At 40.5% G+C, this 26,214-nt stretch overlaps 1 protein-coding gene across 2 annotated transcripts in view; it reads left to right on the top strand.

Annotated features, from left to right (window-relative positions):
- Positions 1 to 26,214, top strand: part of grin2ca (glutamate receptor, ionotropic, N-methyl D-aspartate 2Ca) — a 141,145-nt gene that overhangs the window by 53,785 nt on the left and 61,146 nt on the right. For both annotated transcript variants that reach the window (XM_057861547.1, XM_057861548.1), the window contains exon 3: positions 22,245 to 22,846. In XM_057861547.1, the coding sequence (XP_057717530.1) occupies positions 22,245 to 22,846 (602 nt within the window). The remainder of the gene's footprint in view (positions 1 to 22,244; positions 22,847 to 26,214) is intronic.

Below are 26,214 nucleotides of genomic sequence, written 5' to 3'. Positions count from 1 at the left end.
AATATTGCCATCTAGTGTATTTGTTGAGCTAATCGAAATGTTTTAATAGAGTTTGACCAAAGTCTGAGTAATATTTTAAATAGCTATTTTGATTGGGAATGCCAGTTCTTTTTGCATTGAGCACTTTCTTTTTGTGAACATTAATTTTTTTGAGCGATAGGAATATTATTTTTGTTGTGCTTTCAGTAAATGATTCTGTAGCAATTTAGCTGTTCCGCCCAAATGCATGATGGGAAGTTTGGCAACCATGACTGTCAGTGGTGGCTGCAAATGGTATTCTGTGTTGTGTTCAATACAGGGTGTTAAGAAAAAGATTGTCTCCTGTCATTCTTCTCCACGTCGCAATAGTTATAATTTTGAAAGAGATGCCAAAACTTATGCCAATAAATAGCGAGGCCCCAATGAATGCCTTTTGTCCACTCTGCCTCTTAGCTGTCAATATACTGTACATAAAACAGCGCCATTGTAGTCTGTTTGCAGCAATGCATGAGTGGATCGTTCCGTGCATGTGTTAAATGCATTAAATATTTTAACGTGATTAATTTAAAAAATTAATTACCGCCCGTGTGTTTGACATATGGCATAAGTGATACATCACGCCTTCTGACCACGGAAGCCCAACGCGTGCGTCATGCAGCTGACTGAGTAAGATTGATGCTGACTACCAGGTGATGGGCAAGATATGTACAAGCCCACATCTGCAACACCAAATCCCGCAATCAGCTCTTCAGGACAGTCCAACAAATGGTGGAACATCATGTACTACCACAACACCCCATAACAAAAGCAACTCTAATTTTGATAGTTTGGCGCCTCTCAGACGGTGATGCGCGCCGAAGCTCCCACCTAAGTTGCCTCATTAACCATGACCCAGCAACTGTGACACACAAACTTGACCGCCCAAATCCGCAACAGAAGAAAACCCAAACACACCCCTGTTCCTTCCCCACGGCCCGCCCGCGAGAACCTTCAAAAACACTGAATGTTTAACTAATCGTTGTCATTTTTTCTCGGGAACCTTTTGTTGACTTGTGATATGTTGACTCTGGATCCAGTTTGCCTCCTCGCCTGGGTCTCTCTGTGCTGTATGATTGCTGCCGACTTGGAATAAATTGTCAACTTGTGTTTCGAAGCCTTCTTCCAGCTTTCAAAATGAAGTGAGTGAATGCGCGGAGTTTGGCCTTTTGGTCGAATTGTCGGGTTTCACCAGCCCGGATCGTTGGAGCTGCGCCAGTCCGACGGTTTGGCTGGCGTGATTCCGGCAATATGGCTAAAAGGTCAGTTTCCTTCAAAAGCAACATTTTTAATTCCTAACTAGACATATGCCGAATACCGGTTTCAAGGTATACCGTGGTATGACGTCAAGGTTTCAAAACCGCAAAAATTTTCCATCATACCGTCCCTAAGGTATTAGCTATTTTTTGTCCCAAAAATTCATGGAGAATCCCTCGCTTGCAACTGTATGGCTCAACCATCCCCCACCAGTTGTTGCTCAGTGTCAGTGGGTCAGCTGTGCTACACGATGGCTGGAGGCGGTGAAACTTTTTCCCCCATCGAAGAAAACAAAATTGCTGGTATGGGAATTTTTCGGCAACACAAAATTTACAGACGGCTGCGGCTTACACTGAGTGGGCCAACCGACATGTAAAACATGATTGCGGAGGGTGGCTGCCGAGGAGGCAATACCTCCAATATGATTGCGCATTTACACAAAATTAAAGGTTAGTAAACACTGTCATGAACGTTTCCCACCAACTACGAGAGTTAACTCCAGCCTTTTAACTTAACATTATACTTATGTTCCAATTTGCTCATGTGTTTTGAACATTAAAAATCATGTTCAATGGAAAATAAGTTTTTTTTTAACCCAGGTATCTCAAAGTAACAACAATTTAAGCTGTAATTGCAATACCACCATGCCTTGAAACCGTAATACTGTGATAATTTGGCTTAAGGTTATCATACCGTCAGAATATCGTACCGCCACATGCCTATTCCTATGACATTTATGATGGATAAAATGTCCCTGGACCCAAAAAGTTTGAGAACCTCAGCTTTTTGACCAACAAACATAAGCTGAGGTGGCATCTGTAAAGTTGATTGCAAGAGTAGTCCGGCAATCATAGAAGTTAAACTAGAAAAAGTAAGGCGGCTCAACTCCAGACTCCACATGTAATCCTTTCAAAATGGCTTCCGCGTGGCCGACATTTCCAATGTGCCGCAACTTACCTGAAGTTTTTCAAAACACGAGCAGTCGCATTGTCGTTTTTTTTCCATTCTTCATTTTCCGAGCGTGCTTTATAAACGCTTTCGTTTAACTGAAGTGAGCTTCTGGCGAGTCATTATTTGTCACGTTATCGAGGCACGTCATGTTTACCACTCGAGCAGCAAACGATCTCGTGAATAATGAAGAGCGAAACACGGCTGGAGACCTCGGCGTCTGCTCATTTTGCAGGAATCCAATTGTCCTGATTGGATTCGCTCACATTTGCTTCACCCCTGCTGGACCCCGACATGCACATTTGGATACCGCCGTTCAACAAGAATACCTCATTTTCACAGTGAGGGCGATTGAGACCCTCACTAGAAAAATACTATTAGCACTTGGCTGCTCTATTTTGCATGGAATGGAACGCTGAATCCATTTGACATTGCTTTGACCTTGTCCTGGCGCTGGCCTCATGGGGTGTGATGCCTCTCAGCCTCTAATGCCTCCCATCCCTCACCTCCGTTCTTAACGCCTCTCCTCTAGGTGTGACCCGGTCGGAATACATTAGCGTACAAACTGGCGTATTAAGAAATCGGCGCGCTGCGACAAAGGCAACCGTAAAGATGATATAGGAGCGCTCGGCAGTAATTAGCCAGAGAGCGACGCCGACTGCGGGCGTATACATCATGTGGTGAGATGTTAAAAGCTCCTAACAGAGTGCGAGCGCAGGTGTCATCTTTGTCCCGGCTAATCCTGAAGCAGGTGCGACAATAATGAGACGAGACTGCGGCAGCCGGTCATGTGCGACATCTCGCCGTTGTACAGGTGCAGCTCAATAAATTCAAATACTGGCCAATAGAAAAACCCTATTTATTTCTGTTGCTCAACTCTATAATGAATTGATAAACCACTGAAAAACTTTTTGGGGTCCGGGCTCCTTTTACAGAGGCAGACTTTTTGGCCCCTAGCTTGAGGTTTTGGGGGCATATGCAGTGGCGGACTTGGCAATTTTGGGGCCTAAGGCGAACATATCCAGGGGCCCTCTTCATGGGTCAGGGGTTAAAAAGGTGAGAAGGGTGTGGAGGAAATATGTTCCGGTACACTAGGGCTGTCCTAAATGACATATTTTCTCCTGATTAGTCAGCCGACTAGTTTTACGATTAATCGACTAATCTAATAATTTTCTTTTTTTTTTACTAATTTAGCAATGAAATTTTTATTGACGCTTATTAATTCACAAAACTATTTTGGAACACTTAAATTCTTTATTAAAGTACACATAATCATGTAAATAACTATAATTAATCACAAATAAACAATGAGGTTAAATGCTGATAGCATTTACTAGTGCAAAAGAATGGAAAGTAAACAGATTCAGAACACTGACTTTGCCTTTCCAACATTATTCAAAAAAATTCTTTAAAAAAATTCTAGCAATATTATTATAGTTGGTGTTGGTGTTATACTTATATAGCACTTTTCCATTTTTCAAGGTATACTACTATATATAATAGTAGTATAATAATTATAATAATTATTCATTGCCAATCATATTTGTCATGAAGAGTGTCTTTTGAAAGCTATTCTTAGTGTAGAATCTGTATTATGTAGTATTTACTCAACATATTATTATATTAATTGTGAAGTATGTGGGATTAACTCCAGAAATCATTATTTATATGACGAACTTGACGTGCTTTTGCTGTTCACCAGCTGTTGCGTGTTATTGTATGACTGATTTCTTTTTTGATTTGTTATTTGTTTGTTTGGGATGCTGACATAATTATACATGACGAATAGTTGGGGGTGCTGCTGGCTCCTGTGGCCCAAGCCGTTGCTCGTTGGGGCAAAGGCAGCTGGTTGGGGGCCCCCTACTGGTTGGGGGCCTAAGGCGATCGTCTACTTCGCCTGAATAGTCAATCCGCCTATGGGCATATGCTAGAAATCTTACCAAAGTATTTATTTCCTTTCATTTTCACTAGACAGTGGTACCTCGACATACGAATTTCATTCATTCCAGGACCTGTTTTGTCTGTTGAAATGGTCATATGTCAAGACGGATTTCCCCATAGGAATGAATTATACAGTGGTACCTCTACATACAAAGTTTTAAATTCGCCCATTACGGAAATATATAAATAGGAAAATACAGTGGTATGAAAAAGTATCTGAACCTTTTGGAATTTCTCACATTTCTACATTAAATGATATACCTGTCAAGTTGTACGGTTTCAGCGTAATTTGTACAAGTGAGCACTGATTTTTAAATGTGTACGCCGTACGTTCAAAATCTGTACGTTTTTCGTGCATTACGTTTTTTTTCTCCGTTCGGATTTTGCCACCGTTTAGGCAACGAGACAATGTGCTTTACTATGCGTTACTACGTTGGTTGAATGACGCGAGAAAAGTCAGAGACACGGAGAGAGAAGCGCTGGAGAGGGAAAGAGGGAGTTGTGATGCCGTTGTAAACCCAATGCTAGGCTAGGTGGCTCCAATAATACCTTACTGTAGCCGACAGCCTACAAACTACGCCCACATGATGCTACGCTAGATATCACATTTATATGAACTAGATGCGAAATGATACACTTAAAGCACACTTAACCATCTTAAAGCAGTAGACTTCTCAGAAAGGCTCTGTTGTAGTGAACCTTCCTAGCGAACCTAAATAACCTTTTATTTAAAATACTCCTAAATCGGCAAAATCTTGACTTGAATCTATCTTTAAATGATGAAACAGTCGAAAGTAGACAGAAGGGAACTAATGCAAAAATGGGAGCAATTTTGACAACTTTAATGGTTGATTCACAACATTAAATGACTTCCAAAAATAGCAAAGGTTACTATGTTTTTTTTCTTTTTCTTTTTTTTTTTAAATGGAGAAAAAAAAAAAAAAAAAAAAAAACATGAAATGTAACACCAGTTACTTTGCCAAGTAACTAATTACTCTTACATTCAGGTAACCGAGTTACTAACTCAATATCTTTTTGGGAGAAGTAATTTGTAACTGTAATTAATTACTTTTTTTAAGTAAGCTTAACAACACTGGTCATAAAGACGCAGTCTGCAGAATGAAAAGTGACGAAAGTGGAGATTTTATTCTGCCGAACACAATTTGCCTGCAACTATTGCTGATCACTTCTCAGAATTAGCAAAAGAAATGTTCCCTGACTCAAAGATTGCATCGGTAAGTTAATTTTATCAACTGACCTTTTTAATCTCTAATTGGACACACTAACAAACTACTTTCAAGTCAAACTGAATTGCGAGCTGAAGTGCAGCCATCAAAAGACATGAGAGAAATTGCCAAAAGTGCTACATACAATTATAACAAAAGTCACTGTTAAATTTTAGTAATCATGATGTAGCTGAAGATATTGTTCTTTGATTGCACCACGTTCTATGTGACAATATTACAAATAAATTCATATTATTTTTCAAATTTAGTTTTATTTTTGTTTTATATTGCACGCTATATAAAACGTAAGATTAGTCACCATTTTGTAAGAGCGTACGTCACTCTTTGTAAGATTGCCAACGGCCTCGGGTTGACAGGTATTAAATCATCATCAAATGTGATCTGTGATATGTGATGTGATGAAAATACAGTGTCTGCTTTAACTAAAACCACCCAAACATTTATAGGTTTTCATATTCTAATGAGGATAGCATGCAAACAATGACAGAAGGGGGGAAAATAAGTGAACCCTCTGCCTGAGGAGACTTAAAGAGCAATTGAAACCAATTTTTACCAAACAATTTAAGTCAGGTGTGTGCCTACTCACTGATGAGTGGTTTAAAGCTGCCCTGCCCACTACAAAACACACACCTGGTAAGAATTATCTTGATGAGAAGCATTGTCTGATGTGCATAATGGCTCGGTCAAAAGAGCTGTCTGAAGACTTCCGATCAAGGATTGTTGATTTCTATGAATCTGGGAAAGGATACAAAACCATCTCTAAAAGTCTTGATGCTCATTAATTGACAGTCAGAGAAGTTCTCTACAAATGGAGAGATTTTGGCACTGTTGCTTCTCTTTCAAGGAGTGGCCGTCCACCAAAGATGACGCCAGGAGTTCAGCGCAGAATTCTCAGAGAGGTAAAAAAAAAAAAAAGGACCCTAGTGTGTCTGCTAGACTTACAGAAATCACTGGAACAGTCCAATATCTCTGTGCACACATCAACTATATGTAAAACTATGGCCAAGAATGGTGTTCATGGGATGAATCTACGGAGGAAGCCACTGCTGTCTAAAAAAAAAAAAACATTGTTGCTTGTTTAATGTTCGCAAAAAGGCACTTGGTGACTCCACAGAAGTTTTGGCAAAATATTTTGTGGACTGATGAAACCAAAGTTGAATTGTTTGGGAGTAACACACAGCGTCAATTGTGGAGCAAAAATGAAACAGGTCACCAACATCAACACCTCATCCCCACCGTGAAGCATGGTGGAGGGAGCATCATGATTTGGAGATGTTTTGCTGCCTCAGAGTCTGGACAACTTGCGATCCTTATGGAAGAAAGAATTCAAAAGTTTATCAGGATGTTTTGCAGGAAAACCTGAGGCCGTCTGAGACAGTTGAAGCTAAAAAGAGGATGGTTGCTGCAACAAGACAATGATCCAAAACACAGAAGTAAATCAACTTCAGAAAGGTTTCAGAATAATAAAATACACGTTCTGGAATGGCCAAGTCGAAGTCCAGACTTGAACGCCATTGAGATGCTGTGGCATGACCTAAAGATGGCGATTCATGCCAGACAGGCCAGGACTGAACTACAGCAGTTTTGTAGAAAAGAATGGACCAATGCTTCACTTAATAATTTTTCCCCCTTCTGTCATCGTTTGCATACTGTTTGTTAGGTTTTGTGTTGGTTCCCTCCTAGTGTGTTCATGTGATTGCTCATTGATTTCACCTGTTCTGCCTGCTCCTAGTGTATCACCACCCTGCATCCTTCTGTGTCTCATTACCCCTCGTCTCTGTGTGTATATAAGCTCACAGTTTCTTTTCACTCCTTGTTGCGTCATTGTCTGTGTCAAAGTCAAGGTCCTGTCCAAGCCCTCGTGTACTAAACCCTCCGATAAAGTAAGTTTTGTTTGAACCTTGCCTTTTTGATACCCAGTACTTTTGGTTGTACTTTTTGTTTTTGTTAGTTATTATCAAAACATTTTTTCACAACCAGCTGCCTGTCCGCGTATTCCTGACACTGTTCTCATTTAAATACCTATAAATGTTTGGGTGGTTTTAGTTAAAGCAGACACTGTTTTTTCACCTGTGGGGATTTCAACAAAGATCAGATCACATTTGAAGGTGATTTTATGCAGATATGTGAGAGATTCCAAAAAAATCAGATACTTTTTCATACCACTGTATTTAATGTTGTTTTTTATGTTTAAATGTGAAAAAGTTTAAACATTTTATACAGTAAATACAGTAGATAAGAGGATATTTAATACTAATTAATAGCCTAGCATGGACACTGAAAGAAATTATATTATTAAGCTATGTTGTTTTTTATATTTTGATCATTAATCATGATTGAACATTTTATATCATTTTTATCAAAATATAAATACTTCTAAAAATCAATACAGTGATGATAATGATTATTAATTTAATTAAAATTAAGAAAAACCGAAATATACTCTGGTTACTAGGAGTGGAAACCTCTTGGTACCTCAAGATATGATACGATTTGCGATACAAAGCTTACGATAACGATTATCTGACGATGCAACGATTATCCATACATTGGTCAGGAAATCATTCTAGGATATTCTACAAACAGCTAATAAACAGAAAAGCAAGCTTCTGCTGTGAATTTGAATGAGTTTATCATTAGTAGACGTCCAATCCATTTGAACTGGGAGGGTGGCAGCGAATGAACATTTGTTCATTCGCCGCCATCCCTCCCACTTCAAATGGATTGAACGTCTATGGCCAGTAATGGCAGCCAAAGCCAGGCAATGAGGTAATTTAGAGCCATTTACGGTCATTTACCTGTTCATTTTCAGTTACTTCCTGTTGATTTTGGGGTATTTTATGGGTCTCTTCATGTTTATTTTGAGTTACAGAACAGGAAATGACCTAGGAATGACCCAAATGAATAGGCAGTGACTCAAACACAACAGAAAATGACCTGTAAATGCCCTAATATGAACAGCGAGCGACCTGTAAATGCCCTGAAAATCTGACAGAATGACTGTGAATGCTCTGGTTTCGAATGAACGAATGTTCCCAGTCTAATTGGGCGTCGAGCACCATCAATGCAGCCTGAGACTTAACTGAGAGACTATTATGGTGGAAATTTTTGGTAGCAACTTGTTGGTTCATTTTTATTTATTTATTTTTTTTTTTTTTTTTTAAGACATTGACACCTTTTCAAAACGATATCTCGATTCTTGGCAGGAGCATATCGATAACCTTTTGGGATACAAAGTATCACAATATATCACCATTTCGATATTATGTCACACACCTACTGTTTACACTCGAAAATTGATATATGTTTTTTTTTTTTTTTTTAGTAGCATTTAACTCATTGCATGCCATGGACAATTATAGAGGTCCAATTAATTTAAACTGGAAGAACTGACTGTGAATGCTCGTCTTTCAGTGCCATTAATATGTAATAGTGCGCAAATGAACTCATTTGCCTCCTCCCAATAAAAATGGATTAAACATCTAGCACCATCAATGGCAGCCAATGAGTTAAATGAGTAAAGGGTAAATAAAGGGTAAAGGGTTAAGCCCAGTGTTGTTAATAACGGCGTTACAATATAACGGCGTTACTAACGGCGTTATTTTTTTCAGTAATGAGTAATTTAATTAATTACTTTTCTCATCTTGGCAACGCCGTTACCGTTACTGAGGCGGGAAAGGCGTGCGTTACTACGCGTTACTAAGTTTGTTGAATAAAAAAAAAGTCTGAGAGAAACGGACTCACGGGGACGAGAGCTGAGCAGGAGTGGGGAAGACGCCGTTGCAACCGCGATGCTAGATGGCTCCAATAATACCTGACTGCAGCCATAGCCGACAAACTACGCCCACATGACACGGTAGATATCATATTATAGAACTAGATGCAAATGACAGACACTGCTGCATTGCCAACATGTTTTAAAGACTACATGCGTTTGTAAACAGCCGCCATCTTAAAGCAGTAGACCTCTCAGGAAGGCCCTGATGTAGAGATCCTTCCTAGCGAACCTAAGTAATTTTTTTTAATCTAAAATGCTCCTAAATCGGCAAAATCTTAACTTAAATCTATCTTTAAATGATGAAACAGTTTTAAAACTTACACATGTTTAAAGTAGACAGAAGGGAACTACTGCAATAATGGGAGAAATTTTAACAACTTTAACGATTGATTCACAACTTTAAATGACTTCCACACATAGCAAAAGTTACTAGCTAGTTATCGCAATACCCTTGTGTCTAGTTAAGCGGAGGGTAAAGAATTGGGTTAGGGCCAATTGTCCCCCAAACCCTTTAAGCTTCACATTGTATGACCTGTGTTTTTTTTTTTGTTTTTTTTTTTGAGAAAAAAAAAAATATATATATCACTAGTTACTTTGCCAAGTAACTAATTACTCTTACATTCAGGTAACTGAGTTACTAACGCAATTACTTTTTGGGAGAAGTAATTTGTAACTGTAATTAATTACTTTTTTAAAGTAAAATTAACAACACTGGTTAAGCCAAAGTAATGTAAATTAAATATAACATCTCCAGCTCATTTTCTACATCATTGAAACCTTTTTTTCCACTTAAAACTGTGCCTGGCATCAAGTTTGAAAGACTTTTACGCCTTTCTCTATATTCTGATCAATTCAAATTACCCCATGCAGAAATCTGAAAAAAGGAAGCAGCGTTTACAGCAGAATGGTGATGAGATGTCGCAGAACTGGCATCGAGTCACCAGCGTGTCTGCCAGTCTCCTTTCTTTATTGTCACACTTTGTAACATTGTTACTTCCAGCACGTAGGCCATGTTTTTACTCACTTTAGATTCTCCAAGAAGGTTGTGCTGGGTGGGGCACGGGCCAAGGAAAAGCCATTAAATTTTGATGCAGATCCAAGTTTTTTAAGGCTTTTATTAACCTTGCAAAACGGGCAATTCTGCACCCTTTTTTTCTTAATTTATCAGTGAATAATACATCAATTTTAATGACATTATTAGACAGGGAAGTGTGTGTTCAAGAAAATGACCGCGGGGTAGATTTTTTTTGTGAATACATTCAAATACTTATTGAAGCTCAAATTTTATGTTACTATGTCGGATCTGGTCGTAGTCCATTTCATTCTGCGCTCTGGTCATCTGGGTCGGCTCCAGCCATGGCAAGCTATCAGGGAGTGGTGTGTCTGCCCCCGGTTGCCGGGCGGGATCTGGGTGACGTCGGCCAGGCAGGGCGCTAGTGTCGGTCCATATGTCGCGGCGCCACAAGTCACACAACACAAGGCAGAGATGGCGGCGCTTCAGTCATGTTACACGTCTGTTTTTTTATAGCTGGATTCCTTTTTTTTTTTTTTCATTATGCTTGGAAGGCTCTCCAAGCCAACTGATATCAATCTCCGCTTTCCTTGTGCTTTTTTGGAAGCAGTCCCGAGTCTATTAATAGAGCAACCTGAGTCATTCCAGTCACCTTCAGCCAAATTAAAGTGTTTCAGTGCAGGTAGGGACTCCATATGGCCCCTGTTAAAACTTTGAAGCGCGTTGTCCCGCAAACAGCTGTTTGCAGAAAATCGCCGCTTCACTGCGTTCAGCGAACCAATGTTTTCCAAACGTAGTCGTTTTGCTAAACATAGCATAGCATAGGAAAGCGTTTATTTGCAGGGTGAGACGAGTTCTTGTGAACATTTTTGCCACTGTGAATGTAATCTGAATGGGGGGAAGAAAATCTCTCCACTCAATGGCTTTAATCTTCTTTAGAACTGTCCACTGTTACTGTGAGCTTCTGTGGAAATGCATCTCGCTGAACAGGACTATGGAATTATACTCATAATCTATCATATTCTACGCAGACTATGAGGGGGATACTAGTATCTTTGATTATAGTCAAATTTGACTCTCATTGGTAGCCCCTTTCTCACTGCCTCAGAGGAGGAAGAGTTTGTTTACTTTTACACCGAACTGGGTCAATAGTGTGTGTTTCTTGCAGCTATTGCAGGTACATGCATCCAGATATTGAGACGTGAGCAGGTCACAAGCATAAGCGGAGTTTAAGGGCCTGGTGGCCGAAAAGTGTCATTGTATGTAATTGACTTTTCTATACATGATTTTAAAATTGAGTTTTCCGGTGAAATATTGTCTATAAAAGTTTTAAAGCAATCAAACAAAAAACAAAAATGAATGAAATCAACAAAAAAAGATATTTTTATAATGGGTCAAAATTATTTTTCGAACAGATCGTGTGACTAGCACCTTAGACGTTCATTTGCTTTGCTTAGCCAAAACCATCCAAGGACCGAAGAGGCAAGTTGGTTATACTTAATTTTTTTCAAACCTAAGATTTCAAAAGCAACTACTGAGCAAGAACCAAGGATTGAACATGTGGACCATGAAACGGCAGACAGCACCACCAAAATGGTTAGCGGGTTTCAATTTGCCTCACAAAAGACAGTGTCTTGCCAATGTAGTTACCCCCCATCAAAAATGGTATCCCCTGGCCATGGAGCGCACACACACATTAGTTATTACTTATGTCGACTTAAACAATTAAAGCCTAAAAGGTTATTTATAAGTTAGTTAAAACTGTTATTACTACTATTATTAAATATATGTTATAGGATATCCTACTAATAAAACAGTAAAACATTGCCTTTTTATACGTTCAGTATGTATGTTATTTTATACGTCAATTTTTTTTTTTTTTTTTTTTTTTTAATGGATGGGCCATGTTTTAAAATCCCCATAGAAAAATACATCACCAAAACACAGAAATCAAGCAAGCAGCGCAGTGACTCCACCCAGGGGATACGATTGACGGGGGTAACTACATTGGCACTACACCGGCGGGCGTACCCTATTCAATGGATGACGATCTTGGCGAAAAGTAATGCTGTCCTAAGCAGCCTGATTTAGAATTCCCCTCAAGAATGGTGGGAAACAAAAAAATATATATATATATGTTGTGCCCCCCCCGCCCCAAAAGTCAAACTCTGCCCATGGTCACAAGTGTTGTAACTTTCAAGACTGGTCTTTGAAGACCCCATTTTGCGCAATTCCGATTTTTGCCATATCTGTTTTTTTTTGGCGTGCCCATTCAGACTGCCCTTGTTCATTGAGCCTGTTCAAGTGTTACTCATATGCACTAACTCGCAACCAACACGTGCTGAGCAAACTGACGTGCATGCACAGAAGCATCAAGACAAATGACTACACATGCTGTCATGTTTTATCTAGGGTGACCATATTTTGAACTCCAAAAAGAGCACACAAATAACAGACATAAATAATACTCTTATAGTCAAAGTTTGTATATATTGATAGAGCTCATGCATGCACTGTGTGTATGACGCACACACAAACTGTCAGTTTGCCCCGACCCTCGGCCATGTAAGCAATATTGAAATACAGCGATCCCTCTTTTTTTGCGGTTAGTGGGGACCACAGCCCACTGCAATAAGTGAAAAACTGCAAAGTAGCGTGCCCCACCCAATCTTTTTTTAATGTGTATGTAAAGACAACAAAAGAAACTATATACCACAAGTGACGGTGTAATAAAAAACAAATTCTTTTTTTATGTAGTGACATATGTCACTTCACCCTTTTTCCGGGGCTAGGTGTTGGAGGTTGTTGCCGAAGCAATTTTTCCTTCTGCGCCATCTTTGCGCCCACATGACAGTGAGGCAATTCCTTTGCAAGACCCACCAAGAAGTCCACCCTTCTCTCTTGCCTTCAGGTGCATTCCTGATACAACACATATGCTGCCATGTCAATCATATTGTAGAACACGGCGACTGGCCATCTCCGCGTTCCTCCGTGTTTGACAAAGCCAAGGGAGCCCTGGATTTGCAAATATTCAAGATGCTAATCGCAGCTATCCAGGGTGAACCCCCCCTACCCCTTCACACCTAGGCAGCGACTCAACAGGAGTGTGTAGGGGGGTTGTCTGATTGATTGCTTGTTTGAGTGGTCTATTGTTTGACAAAGCCAAGTAGTCAGTTTGGTATCGGGGTCATTTGACGCCTTTCTAGTCTTTTTTTATAGCAAAAAAACCCCCAGAGACTTCCAGTGTTCACAAGTTAAGCGATGATTGACGCATATGGCGCTTTGAAGTTTTGACTTTCAAGCAATTCTGACTAAATCAAACCTTAACGTCAATCATTGTTAACTTTAATAAGCAACTCCAGTGCACTGCCTGAGCAAGAAAAGCAGCGTGAGGGATAGTGAGACTACATGATCAGATCGGGACAGCTCATCTGTTTTTTTTTTGTGTTTTTTTTAATTGAAAAAAAATCCGCGATGGACTGAGAGTGCGAAGTTTGAAGGATCACTGTATTGCTAGTTTGGCACACTGAAAGAAAACAGAGCATTGCCAGGCTTTTTTTTTTTTTTTTTTTTTTTTTTTTTTTTTTTTTTTAATGACTGCGGTCAAGCCCACCTCCTGCCAAGATACTGATCTCAAGCTAGGCACTAACGGTAATGCACAGATCCATCGCTGCCATCCTTCCTGACTTTCTCGTGCTTTGCTGAGCTAATTGCAGCATGAATTCAGATTGTGGAGACTTGAGAGGTCAAACCACCGCCACATTTTGAAAAATGCAGCCCAAATCAGATTTAAAACCACATAAGAAAGTGACCTAGATCGGATTTGAAATGGTCCACTTCTATGAAACTTGTCCCGTTCAGACCGTCAAGTTAATGCCTCACTCAAGTTGGAAAAAAATACTTTAGATTTGTGCATTAAGACCTGCGGTTTGAACCTAGCCTTAGTCTTGCAACACCCAAAAGTGTAGAACTTTTCATGGTCTTGCAAAGTCCTGGCCTTGGTCTTTGGTGTAGTCTCGAGCAGAACACGCAACTTCATACTTGAACCGCAACTAAAGATTATTTTGACAATCAATTCATCTTTCCATTATTTTCTCGATTAATCGTTAAATCAGATAGACAGCAAATCCATTTTAACTCGGATTAAAAATGGATTGATTATCTATCAGTGTCAGTGGCACTGAAATATGATTTTTGCCAGCCAACCCTTCTAGTTAACACCTTCCAGCCTCCACGCAAAAAGAAAACAATCATGTTGAAACATGTCATGTCCTGACAATAAAGTAGACTCTAATGAATAAAATGGCCCAGTGGCAGATCCCTGCTCACATTCAAAGCATATTTGGTGGCCTGCAGCGATGCCCCGGGGCTGTCTTGTAGCGTGCTATCAGTCAAATGACTGTTAACCGACTCTGACTGGCTGTGTGAAAAGCTGGGCTCTGACAAAGAGTCGTGTTCTGACCCGCGAGGGTAATAAAGTGCATTGTGCTTTCTGGCAGATACGCACGGATGTACACCAGTCAGCCTCTGGTGGCAACTCCCTTACACTCAACCGTTTAACTGATAAGTTAAATTAATTTACTGTACTGGCACGCCTGAAAGATATAAATACAGCAGTTTTAATTAAGAGAAGATGAATTAAAGCAGAGATAATATTCCTGCTTTCCAAACTGCGGTCATTTTAAGCCGAATCGTCCTTCCAAGGAATCAAATTACAGGGACCGGTTGTGAAAAAGAATGGATAGACGGCATTTAAAGTCATTCCAATCTGGAAACTTCATTTAAAATACAAGAAAACTCAAGCTCGGTAACAGATCAAATCAAACTTGCAAGTCAAGGTAGCACTCTATAGACTTGGAAGAGATTCATCTGTGCAAATCTCTCTCACGGTGCTTGAAAGGGAGCAAGAGGGAAAAATAAGATGGCTTTTCCTGGGGTCGAGCAGAGTAGAGAAAGTGGGTGGATTTAACTGTGACGTCGGGACTCATAAGATGCTCATACATCACCGCGCGGCCTCTCAAGGACACTGAGGAGCCATGCGGAACAAGATCACAGACCCGATCGCAGTCTCGGGGTACTTGACCCCACTCTTGCCCGAGTTGTGAGGACCCCCGCTTGCTAGAATACTTTTATGCCTCTGGAGAGGAGAAGGTCAAGACCAGCCGGCAGCTTTTATAACACAACCGTTCAAGAGGCGCGAGGGAAGTCCCGGACCAAAGTTGAAAGAATGTGCTTGGAGTCCATCCTTGTACTTGTCAGTGGCAGTAAAGGAATTGGTCCTAATAAACGAATGGAAACATTGACAAAGTTAATGAGTTGAGAACTAAAACCAACATTTGCGCTTTGGTGAAAGTCTAAACCAGTGTTTTTCAAGCTTTTCTGAGTCACGGCACATTTTTACATTGGAAAAAACACGAGCAATACCTCGCTCATTTGCACATGACTGAAAAACTTTCTAACTACTACTTCGTTCCTATTATATACCGTATTGGCCCGAATATAAGACGGCCCTGATTATAAGACGACCCCCTCTTTTTCAAGACTCAAGTTTGAAAAAAGACTTTTTGAACACCAAATTAATTTTTATCCAGAAAATAATTACAGTACATCTGAAACAAACTGTAGTCTTGAAACAAATCTGAATAAGGAAAAACACTGCAATAAAATAATGCAAACTGGTTAAACTTGAGAGTAGCTGAGATCTGTCATGACGGAACATCGCTTCAATGATGTCTGGTGCCATCTAGCGTCATGAATGGGTATAACGTCTAGACCGCGAATATAAGACGACCCCCACTTTTTCAGTCTTATCTCAATGCAAAAAACACAGTCTTATATTCGAGCCAATACGGTATGTAAGATATTGGATAATTCCTTGCGGCACACCTCACGATCTCTCATTGCACACTAGTGTGCCGTGGCACACCATTTGAAAAACACTGGTCTAAACCACAGAAAAAACAAGTTGCATTTACTCTAATTAGTGAAAAAGGAGCCATTGCTATTATGGTTATTACTCACAGTAATTGTCTTTTCAAATCTGTTAATAGTTGGGTTATTAACCTCTTTGACTGCCATTGACTGCCATGAATGTCCAATACATTTGATGTTCAAATAAACTGGATGTCTACTAGTGATAGAAATTCACAGTGAAAGTTTCTGAGGTGAGAGTTTATTCATGCATTAATACATACATTCAGTAAGTTGTCTGTAGCACTTAGCAGTCCGGTTGGATTTGTACAGCTTTCCAAGCAGTTCGGGATGGGAATCGAAATCCGATTCCAATTCCGAACCGGTTCCTAGTGTTTCGAGCCCTCGACATCACAATGAAAAAGCCTTAACGATCCCTTTAACGATTCCTAAAGACGCATATTGCATCGTGACTAGGGGTGCAACGGTTCCGTTAGCCCACGGTTCGGTTTGAACCTTGGTTTTGGGATCACAGTTTCTGTTCAGTTTCGGTTTGCGTTTTTTTTTTGTTTTTTGTTTTTTTTTTAAACTGCCTTTATTTTGCTTTTTAAAAAATGAAATAAACACTTAAAATGTAAACATTTTCGACTGTTAAAATGCCTCTTACCTCTTTGGCTAGTGTAGTAGTAAAAAAGTTACTTGGCAAAGTAACTGGTAATACCTTTCTTGTTTTTTTTTCATTAAAAAAAAATAAAACAAACCCAAAAACATAGTAACCTTTGCTATGTTTGGAGGTCATTTAGTGGTGTGAATCAACCATTAAAGTTGATAAAATTGCTCCCGTTTTTGCATTAGTTCCCTTCTACTTTCAACATGTGAAAATTTTAAAACTGTTTCATCGTTTAAAGACAGACTCAAGTCAAGATTTTGCCGATTTAGGAGTATTTTAGATAAAAAGTTGCTTAGGTTCGCTCGGAAGGTTTACTACAATAGAGCCTTTCTGAGAAGTTTACTGCTCTAAAATGGCGGTTGTTTACTAACGCTACCGAGTCTGTCATTTCGCACGTAGTTCTATATGCATGAGATATCTAGGCGTAGATTGTAGGCTGTCGGCTACAGTCAGGAAATATAGGAGCCACCTAGCCTAGCATCGCGTTTGCTACAGCGTCTTTACAAACACTCTTCCCTCTCCGTGTCTGACTTTTCTCGCGTCATTCAATCAACGTATTAACGAACATTGTCTCGTTGCAGAAGCGGTGACCAAATCCGAACGGAAGGAAAAAAAAAACGTAATGCACGAAAAACGTGCAGATTTTGAACGTAACGTACGGCGTACACATTTAAAAATCAGTGCTCACTTGTACAAATTACGACGAGACCGTACAACTTGACAGGTATGAATTATAGTGGACCGTCACAGTTAGGTAGTAGCACTCTGTAGCACGGGACGTCCAACTATCAGTGGTCAGGGCGAAACTATCTGCTTTAACGAAATCATCTTCGATGGCTTTGCGTGCCATTTCATAAATGTCTGGATTAAGTTGTTGGGGAAATATGTCCACGAAGGAACAATGTAACGCGGGTCAAGCGTTGCAAATAAATTAACAAAGCCCGCCGTGTGTTTTCACTGGTGTCATCTTTGAGGTTGTCCTGCCCTGAGAAAGTGATATCTGTTGGTGATGCCGGCTGAGGTGCCGGAGTCATGTTATAAAAGTGTTGCCATTAGCATGGGGAACAAGCGCTGAGCACTGCTTGCAATTTTTTTTTCCAATATTTTCTCTCCCTCCGCATTGTAGTCCACGGGGAAACCAAAATGTTGATTTGAAAGAAGCCGGTGCTTCCTCAAAATTCGGTCTCTCCACTCCTCCGCTCGCCATAGCTATTAGTTTTCTTTCTTGTTTCACTTTCACTTCGCTCATAAGCGAGAGAGGGCGTTACTCGGCTTCTATTACACAGGTGCTTGACAGCGATCCGACATTTACTTGCGGGGCGGGAATTTCTCCACAGCGGTGCTTCTCGTCACACACAGGCACACAAAGCTCGATCAATTCATTCCACAAGCATTCGGAATACGTTAACTGCAAAACCGAAAAGGCGCGGTTCATAAAGGTGTATTCAACTGTACAGGGCGAACCGTACGGTTCAGCTTTGAACCGCAAACCGTTGCACCACTAGTCGTGACGTGTCTTGTTGTCCAGATGCATCAAACTCGCATGGCGCCAAGAACCACTCGCTCCAAAGTTTGGCTACACTTCACTAGGAAAGAGGGTGAAAATGAAAGGTTACGATGGTTTAGCACGAGCATTGCAGCCATAAACATAACAATGACAGCACGTAGGTTCAAACGCTCGAAAGTGTGTCTTCACTTCACGAGGAAAAATTACAACAAAGCGACTGGCAGTCATTGCAACGTGGAGATAACTGCATCGAGAGGGAATACGACTGCGCTGTCCTCACCGAGACGCTAAGCTCAGTCATGGCTGTACAGCTAGCTAAACTCCCTGATGACGATGCAGAAGACATTGGTATACTTTGCTGACTTTATTCAACCATCACTTGACGAGTGAAACTAAAAATAGAAATGAAACAAATCAATTTCGTTCCCAATAACAAACGGGTTTGCATCAACGTAAATCCGTGACGATTAGCTGCTAATACAGTAATAACACAAATGGTTAGCATGCGTTCGCTAGCATTAGCATATCGTTCGAACCACTACACAACTGGATTTAGGTGTCCGATCGCGAGTGGAAACAACAACACAAAAGATGATACATACAGGCGTTGCCTCTGTAGATATCACTCGCTTCGATGCGGCACTTCTTCGCATATAAGCGCCCTCTTCTTCACATGAGGAAGCGCAGGGGCGCCCCCACCTGAGCGTGAAAGCACCATAAAACCTAAAAGGCATGCATTTCAGTATAATGGTAAATAAATGAATGAATTTATTGTCATTGTCATCATCATCAAAATCATTGACAGTTTCAGATAATTCACTTTAACTGTTAAAGGGGTCCCCAAACTAAGGCCCGCCTCCACATTTGGTCCGGCCCCCTGAACAATACTAGAGAGCATTTTGAATTTTTTAAAATTTCTTTTTATTTACTATTGTTCCGTGAAGAATCCAGAGAGGGTTATTTGATTGTGGTTTTCTGAAAAACAATATTTTTTTACATTTAGGCACTCCTGCAATCGTCACACTTTTTCTGTTACAAACTGACCCCGGCCCCTCATCAGAGAAGGGAAAAGTTATGTGGCCCTCACAGGAAAAGGCATGGGGACCCCTGCTTTAACACATATTGCCAAAGGCAGAACAACGACCTATAGACCCTACCCACGTGACGTCACAACTCCGCTCTCCTGAATGGTACCGCCCACTTGTCCGTCAAAACATAGTGTTAACCTGTTACGGCTACGTACATTTCTCCTATTTACGGCGTGTTTTTCTGCTCCTTAACATTAATAATCAAAATGGTGAAGGCGTGTGTGGCTGTTGGTTGCACTAACAGAGAAGATGGAAGGAGAGACTTGAAGTTTTACCGTATTCCGAGGGATCCAAAGAGAGCGAAATGGACGGCTGCAATTCGACGTGAAAACTGGGCACCAAAAAATCACCACAGACTATGTAGTAGTCATTTTATATCCGGTAAGATGCATTTAAGATATACTTAGAGGGTTTTGGGCTGACAAATAACCACAATTAAGATCATTGCGAGGCTAATCGCCGACAACATACGACGTAGTACGACATAGTTTCAAATTCAAGATGTTTGTGACTTCCCTTTCTTCCACCATCGTTATTTTTTGAATAATATTTAGCTGGTACCAAGTGAAAGAAACTGGCCTCGTCTACGGGGCTGACAAATAACCACAATTAACATCATTGCGAGGCTAATCGCCGACAACATACGACGTAGTACGACATAGTTTCAAATTCAAGATGTTTGTGACTTCCCTTTCTTCCACCATCGTTATTTTTTGAATAATATTTAGCTGGTACCAAGTGAAAGAAACTGGCCTCGTCTACGGGGCTGACAAATAACCACAATTAAGATCATTGCTAGGCTAATCCCCGACAACATACACGTATGTATGTAGTGAGAGTGCTATCGCTAAACCATATAAACATTAAAAGCCTTAACTCCATTGACAAACGACATGAAATACATTAGACTTGACAGTGGATGTTAGCAATAACAAAAGATTTTGAATTGAAAATTTCGTAACTCACCTTTCCAAGCACAAGATAGATTCCTGCTGAATTTTCGTGTACGAGGACCTGTTTCACCCAACCAGCAACGAAGTATTTATAAGCCTCCAAGCTCTTGAAGTTTTTCATATTTTCGTGAGAATAGGCTGATTTAGTGTGGACAAGATAATTGTAAATATCTGCGTAGCAGATGTCAGGCAGACAGGGCGAAGACAGTGGGTCGAAAAACATCGATTTGGGCATCAAATATGGATCTGGCGACTGTATAGAACGAAGCTTTTCCTCATAACGCCTTTTATGCAACAGATCCAGTGAGTTTGCGGCATCAGAAAGCACCGGGTCTTCCTTGAAATGCATTTTAAATTCCGCCATCAATTGAAAACAATGCTAATACAGAGTCAAAATGACGGACAAGTGGGCGGAACCATACAGCGAGCACGTGGTTTTGTGACGTAGGTGGGTAGGGTCTATATGCCAATATATACCAATATTTTTTATTTCTATTAGAAAAATGTTTCAGTAAAATGTTACACATTCTTGTGCATTTGTCACTTATTACCACAGTTAACATTGAGGCTTTAGGCCTCTTTTGACCTCGTTGGGAGTTTGAAAGGTTGTGACTTCTGATTAAACAAACTCGATGCCAATCAAAACGTTTGTTCTTCTTTTTCCCCAAATTAGAATCGATAAGAGAATCGATAAAGAATCGAATCGTTAAGCAATATCAATATTGGAATCGGAAAAATCATATCAATTCCCATCCCTAAATGCAAGCATGAAGATTAAAAGTTATTTTCATACTTTTTGTGGTCTGCATTGTATTAAAATGAAATGAAAATGCCTTATACTTAGTTGTATTGTTAAGGTTATTCCTTTGCCCTGAAATCTTTTTCCTAAATGTGCTTGTGAATTAAGAAATACACAATCTATATTTAAACAGGGATGATGCTGAGTTCCTCAACTCCAGTCCCCTAGAATTTGCACGTCGGGCTGTTTGACTTCGTAGTAAATTAATCACACCCGTCAACTTCATTTAGGACAGGAGATGCGGTGTGTCGCCAACTTCATGTTCTTTCTTCATGAAGTTGTTCTGGATTTGTTTGTAGTTGCTAGAGTAGTTCTTAGACTTGAGACTTACTTGGCTTTGACCTGGTATTCATGATCTACTGAAGGCTAGAATTTAACTTTTTCAAGGTAATGCACCATCTGTGCAGAAAAAAAACTGGCAAACTACCAAAATGCAAAGAAGCGCAGTGCACAGGAAAACTCATTGGGGAAGAATCATGAAGTGAGGTCCACAGAGTATTACTTTTCAAGGATTGTTTTTAAAAACAACAACATGCAAGTTTTCAATAATTTCAGCATGGGAAGACAAAAACTCTGCCTCCTCCAAAGGTTTTGATTCAGTCCTAAAGTTTTTTTGTCATACCACTGTCAGATAAAATGTAATATAATAATCCTGCCCAGGGTTACAGATGAAAAAGTGAGGCCTGCCACGCAGATTGTGGCATCTCTCATATTTGCAAATATATGGACGCTGCCTTGTTTGGCTGGGGAAAGTGAGACACATGCTTTAGGTGATGAATGAGTCTGGAGCTCCAGGAGCACTTAGGCACGTCTGGATGGCCAAGAGTCACTTACAAGATGACAGAGAGGTTCTCGCTAAACATTAGAGAAGAAATTAAGTGTTTATTTGGCTTGTTGATGAACGCCAACTACATTAACTACAAAGTAGATATTCAGTACATCCTGACGTACTTAAGTGAATTTTCAGGTACTTTTTTGTCTTTGAGCATTTATCCATCTTTCATGACTAACTAACCTTACCTACTCCCCTCAAACAACTTCATCCTTTCTTCACAATATCTTCCAAAGTCGTCGGTAAATAGCAACATCCTTATAATGTACTTTTGCCTCTTCCCACAGGGCGAGGGCTCCAACTTCCTGCAGCTGGGCTCGTCCATCGAGCAGCAAATCAATGGCATGTTCAAGGTGATGGAAGAGTACAACTGGGACAATTTCGTGGTCATCACCAGCCTCTACCCGGGCTACGAGGCCTACGTGGATTACGTCAAGGCCTACATCGATACCAGCTATTTCATGTGGGAGCTCCAGGACGTGCTGACGTTTGACATGTCCGCGGACAGCACCAATGACCTCCGGGCGCGACGGCTCCTACAGCAGATCGACGCCCAGGTGCTCCTGATTTATTGCTCCCACGAGGAGGCCCAGTATCTCTTCACCATGGCCGCCGAGGCCGGATTGGTGGGGCCCGGCTACATCTGGATTATCCCCAGCCTGGCGGTGGGTAACCCGGACATGCCGCCGCCCGACAGCTTCCCCGTAGGGCTCATCAGCATCATCACCGACCGCTGGAGGATGAGCTTGAGAAAGAGGGTGCGAGATGGTGTGGCCATTGTGGTGAAGGGTGTGCAGAGCTACCGCAAGCAGAGGGGCTTCTTGCCGGAGGGTCACAATGACTGCCACAACCCCGTCAAGACCGTGGCTACCAACGACACGCTGTTCAGGTAAGTACGTCTTTTAAATGTCCGGATTTACCAGAAAACGTTGCCATATGCCGGGAGATGCAGCCAAACCCAAGAGAACTCAATTTTCAGTTTTTGTGGTTGTGTAACGGGTGCATGCAGTTGCATCGTATGTTGAGGAAACCTCTCTCCTGATGCCTTCAAGAGAGCGCACTAGCGACTAGAGCTGCTAGCTTGGGCTTTTAGCTTAATGCATAGACTCCACCATCAGTTGACAAGACAGCTCCCACAGACATTGCGCCACGCCTTCTCGTAGGGGGCCGACACAGGTGGAACGTTGAGTTGGCTTTTACTGTGATAAACCCAAACACACGCTGCGTTCTTAACGCTGGATTTAGGTGGAAATAGGACGGAGGTTTTACTGCATACAAGCAGGCAGGAATGTTTCAAGAGTGATTTGGTCGAGGATTCAAGGTAATTATTATAATAAATAGCACAGTGCATGCACTTTGAAACATTGTGAAAAAAAATCAATGGATAAAATTAGTGTAACTTTGGCCTGAAATATTCACGGAAAATGAACGATAACTGCCCGTTTTTTGCTTTTAACCAAAAATCAAGACTGTTTTACATTCATATCTATAGAAATTCCGCGATTTAATCATTTATTTACAACAGTATTCAACTTAAAAAGCTCTTTGTTTTGTGACGGCCACCATGTTGGATTCCACAACACCGTAACTTTGGCTTGAAAATTTTAGGCAAAATGAACGATAACTGCCCAATTTTTGCTTTTAACTCATTTGCTCCCAGAAACGTATAAATATGTTCTATTTTTAAATGCTTCTTTGTCCCAAAAACATATTTATACGTCTTTTGCAGTTTTTTTTTTTTTTTTTTTTTACACGAAGAATCTATAGCTTGCAATCTATCTGAGAAACAAAAAACAAGGCTCCAAACCCATTTTAAAGCAATTAAACTGGCCACTGGAGGGCAGTAGCGCATTTTGTTACGGTCGGAGCGCTGGTGGCAGTATGCCAGGCGGCGGACGACCGAACAAAACAACCGAGAGGACGCCTGGAATGCCAGCCGCTGGACGACTGAGCAAAACGACTGAGACCACCTTGCAGCGTGCTCGCCAAGCAGACCCCGCAGGGATTCAAAAATAATCCATCTTTGTGAGAGAGACAACGATGAGTGAAAAGTTTACACGGCAGACGCGGTGACAACGACGTCATCTCGGCAACAACAGGCGTCATCCCTCAGTAGTCATGTGTAAACAAATTGTTACTTTGCTATCAAAAGCTCTATTTGTCTTGTTCATTATGGTATTTTGTAAAAGGAAAACATTATTCAGATGTTTGGGATGTAACTAATGCAAAAAATAGCTATGTTAAAGTCAAAGTTATGTTTGAAATGCATGCGTTTACAAAAGGTTCATTTTAAAATTGCTCAAAATAAGCTATTTTCTATTGCTTATTTCTAAAGAATGGGAAAAGATATGAACTTACTTTTTTTGTCTGCTGAAAGAAGAGAGTCTAATCTTTCTTTTGGTGGGTTCCATGTTTATATAGCAATAGAACAGAATTTTCTTTGGGCCTTGCAAAATCAGTCAAAATCCAGAAAAACGGCCGGGAGCTAAGGGCCTTGCTCTGGTGAAAATGGCTGGGAGTGAATGAGTTAACCAATACTCTAGACTGTTTTATGTTCATATCTATAGAAATTCCGTGATTTAAGCATTTTTATTTACAGGAATTTTCAACTTAAAAAGGTCTTCGTTTTGTGTCGGCCGCCGTGTTGGATTTTGTATCTCTACACAATAGCAGAATTTAACCTAAATAAGTTGTGATTGTATGTAGAAAAATGCTAATTTTGTATAGTTGAGTAATAATAAGATGATTCTGCATGCTTTCCTCAAGTATTATGTTTCTGATGTGAAAATTGAGTGATTTATTAGCTGTTGAAAACTAAAAAAATAATAATAATAAGTTGCTATTTTGGGCGAAAACTTATATGATATGTTAAATATTGCTATTGATCCTGAAAATATAGGTGATTATCTCTGCATTTGGTGATTTTTGTGCATCTAGCGTAAAATTTGATAATTTTATCGCCATTTTAAGTTTTGTTATACTTTTATTAAAAATAATTAATCGGGATTTTATTGGGGAAATACTTTGAATTTTTTTATGTCGCTGCTCATGGAGACTCATATATGCCTAAGGGATGTGCCTGTTTTGGTTTTAGATCACTAGCGGCTTTGGTTTTGAAAATAGCCCTCCTCCCGATCGTTCCCAAGCACCATGTCCTGTCAACTGATAGTGAAGTCTGTCGCGCTGGCTGCACTGTTTCAAGTCTTGACCCAGTCGAAGGTGGCGGATCGCGTTGACAGCACGGATGAAACCTGTTACAGTTGCACTGATTACTATTTGAAAATTGGAGATGAAGAAAAACAGCCTACTAGAACATACTTCATTTGGTCCTCTTTGCCTTGTTTGGGTTTTTAAAAAATGCTAGTGAGGAAAAATTTACAATCTAACAACACAAACGGAGACTTCAAGGAAGAATCCAGATAAACAACCTCACAATCACAGTAATTTATCGTGTGGTTTGCTGCAATGGCACCCTTAGTCTTCACCTAACAGTTTGTTGTAAAAACAGTTCCTTGGAAGGATATCGCTAGCACTCCCTGGGATAAAGTATTAGCTGTTCAGGTTCCCCCCGAAGACATCTGCTCCCCGCTGGCTGCGCAGCTTCGTCTCTCCCGACTGCCTGACACCGTAATTCAGATTCCGCTATCGCACTTAACTCTCCGGCAAAGGCCTTGATAAAATCAACAGCTTCGGCAATGAAGATCCGTTTAGGGAAACAATCTGAACCACTCTCGTCTGTTCTTTTGACTGTCAGTGTGCAGCTGCATACAAACTGCTAGACTGAGGTAAACCCCTAATGTGAATGGCTTCAAACTCCGAATCATAAATTTGCAGTGAAATGTTTATTTATGTGGCGACTCATTCATGAATTTGAGAGTGAGGTTCTGTTCAGGAATGCTCTCAGGGAAGGGCTCATTCATATGCATGTTTGGATTGAATCAGTCTGCATGCACACACACACACAGCGAGCGAGAGATGGAGTCGCATCCAATTGGTTTATGGGAAAGCGAGCGGGGCCGAGAAAGGGTCACGAAGGGACTGAGTGAATTGATCGACTCCACCAGGAAAACATGACTTTCTCGTCTGAAATGATATTTGCCCAGACATGCTGTTAATACATTTCGGGAGATAAACCTACTTAAGTTGATTTTGCTGGTCTATCATTTATCTGCTCAGCTGTCGTGACGCCAGGGAACAACAAAAGTTGTTTTTATCCCCCTCAAGTGACTATTTTTTTTTTACAAGAAAGCAACTAAT

Source organism: Corythoichthys intestinalis, chromosome 16 (genome assembly GCF_030265065.1).
Source record: "Corythoichthys intestinalis isolate RoL2023-P3 chromosome 16, ASM3026506v1, whole genome shotgun sequence".
Lineage (NCBI taxonomy): Eukaryota > Metazoa > Chordata > Actinopteri > Syngnathiformes > Syngnathidae > Corythoichthys > Corythoichthys intestinalis.
Note: the sequence above shows the minus strand (reverse complement) of the source record. Positions and strands in the feature narration are given on the sequence as shown.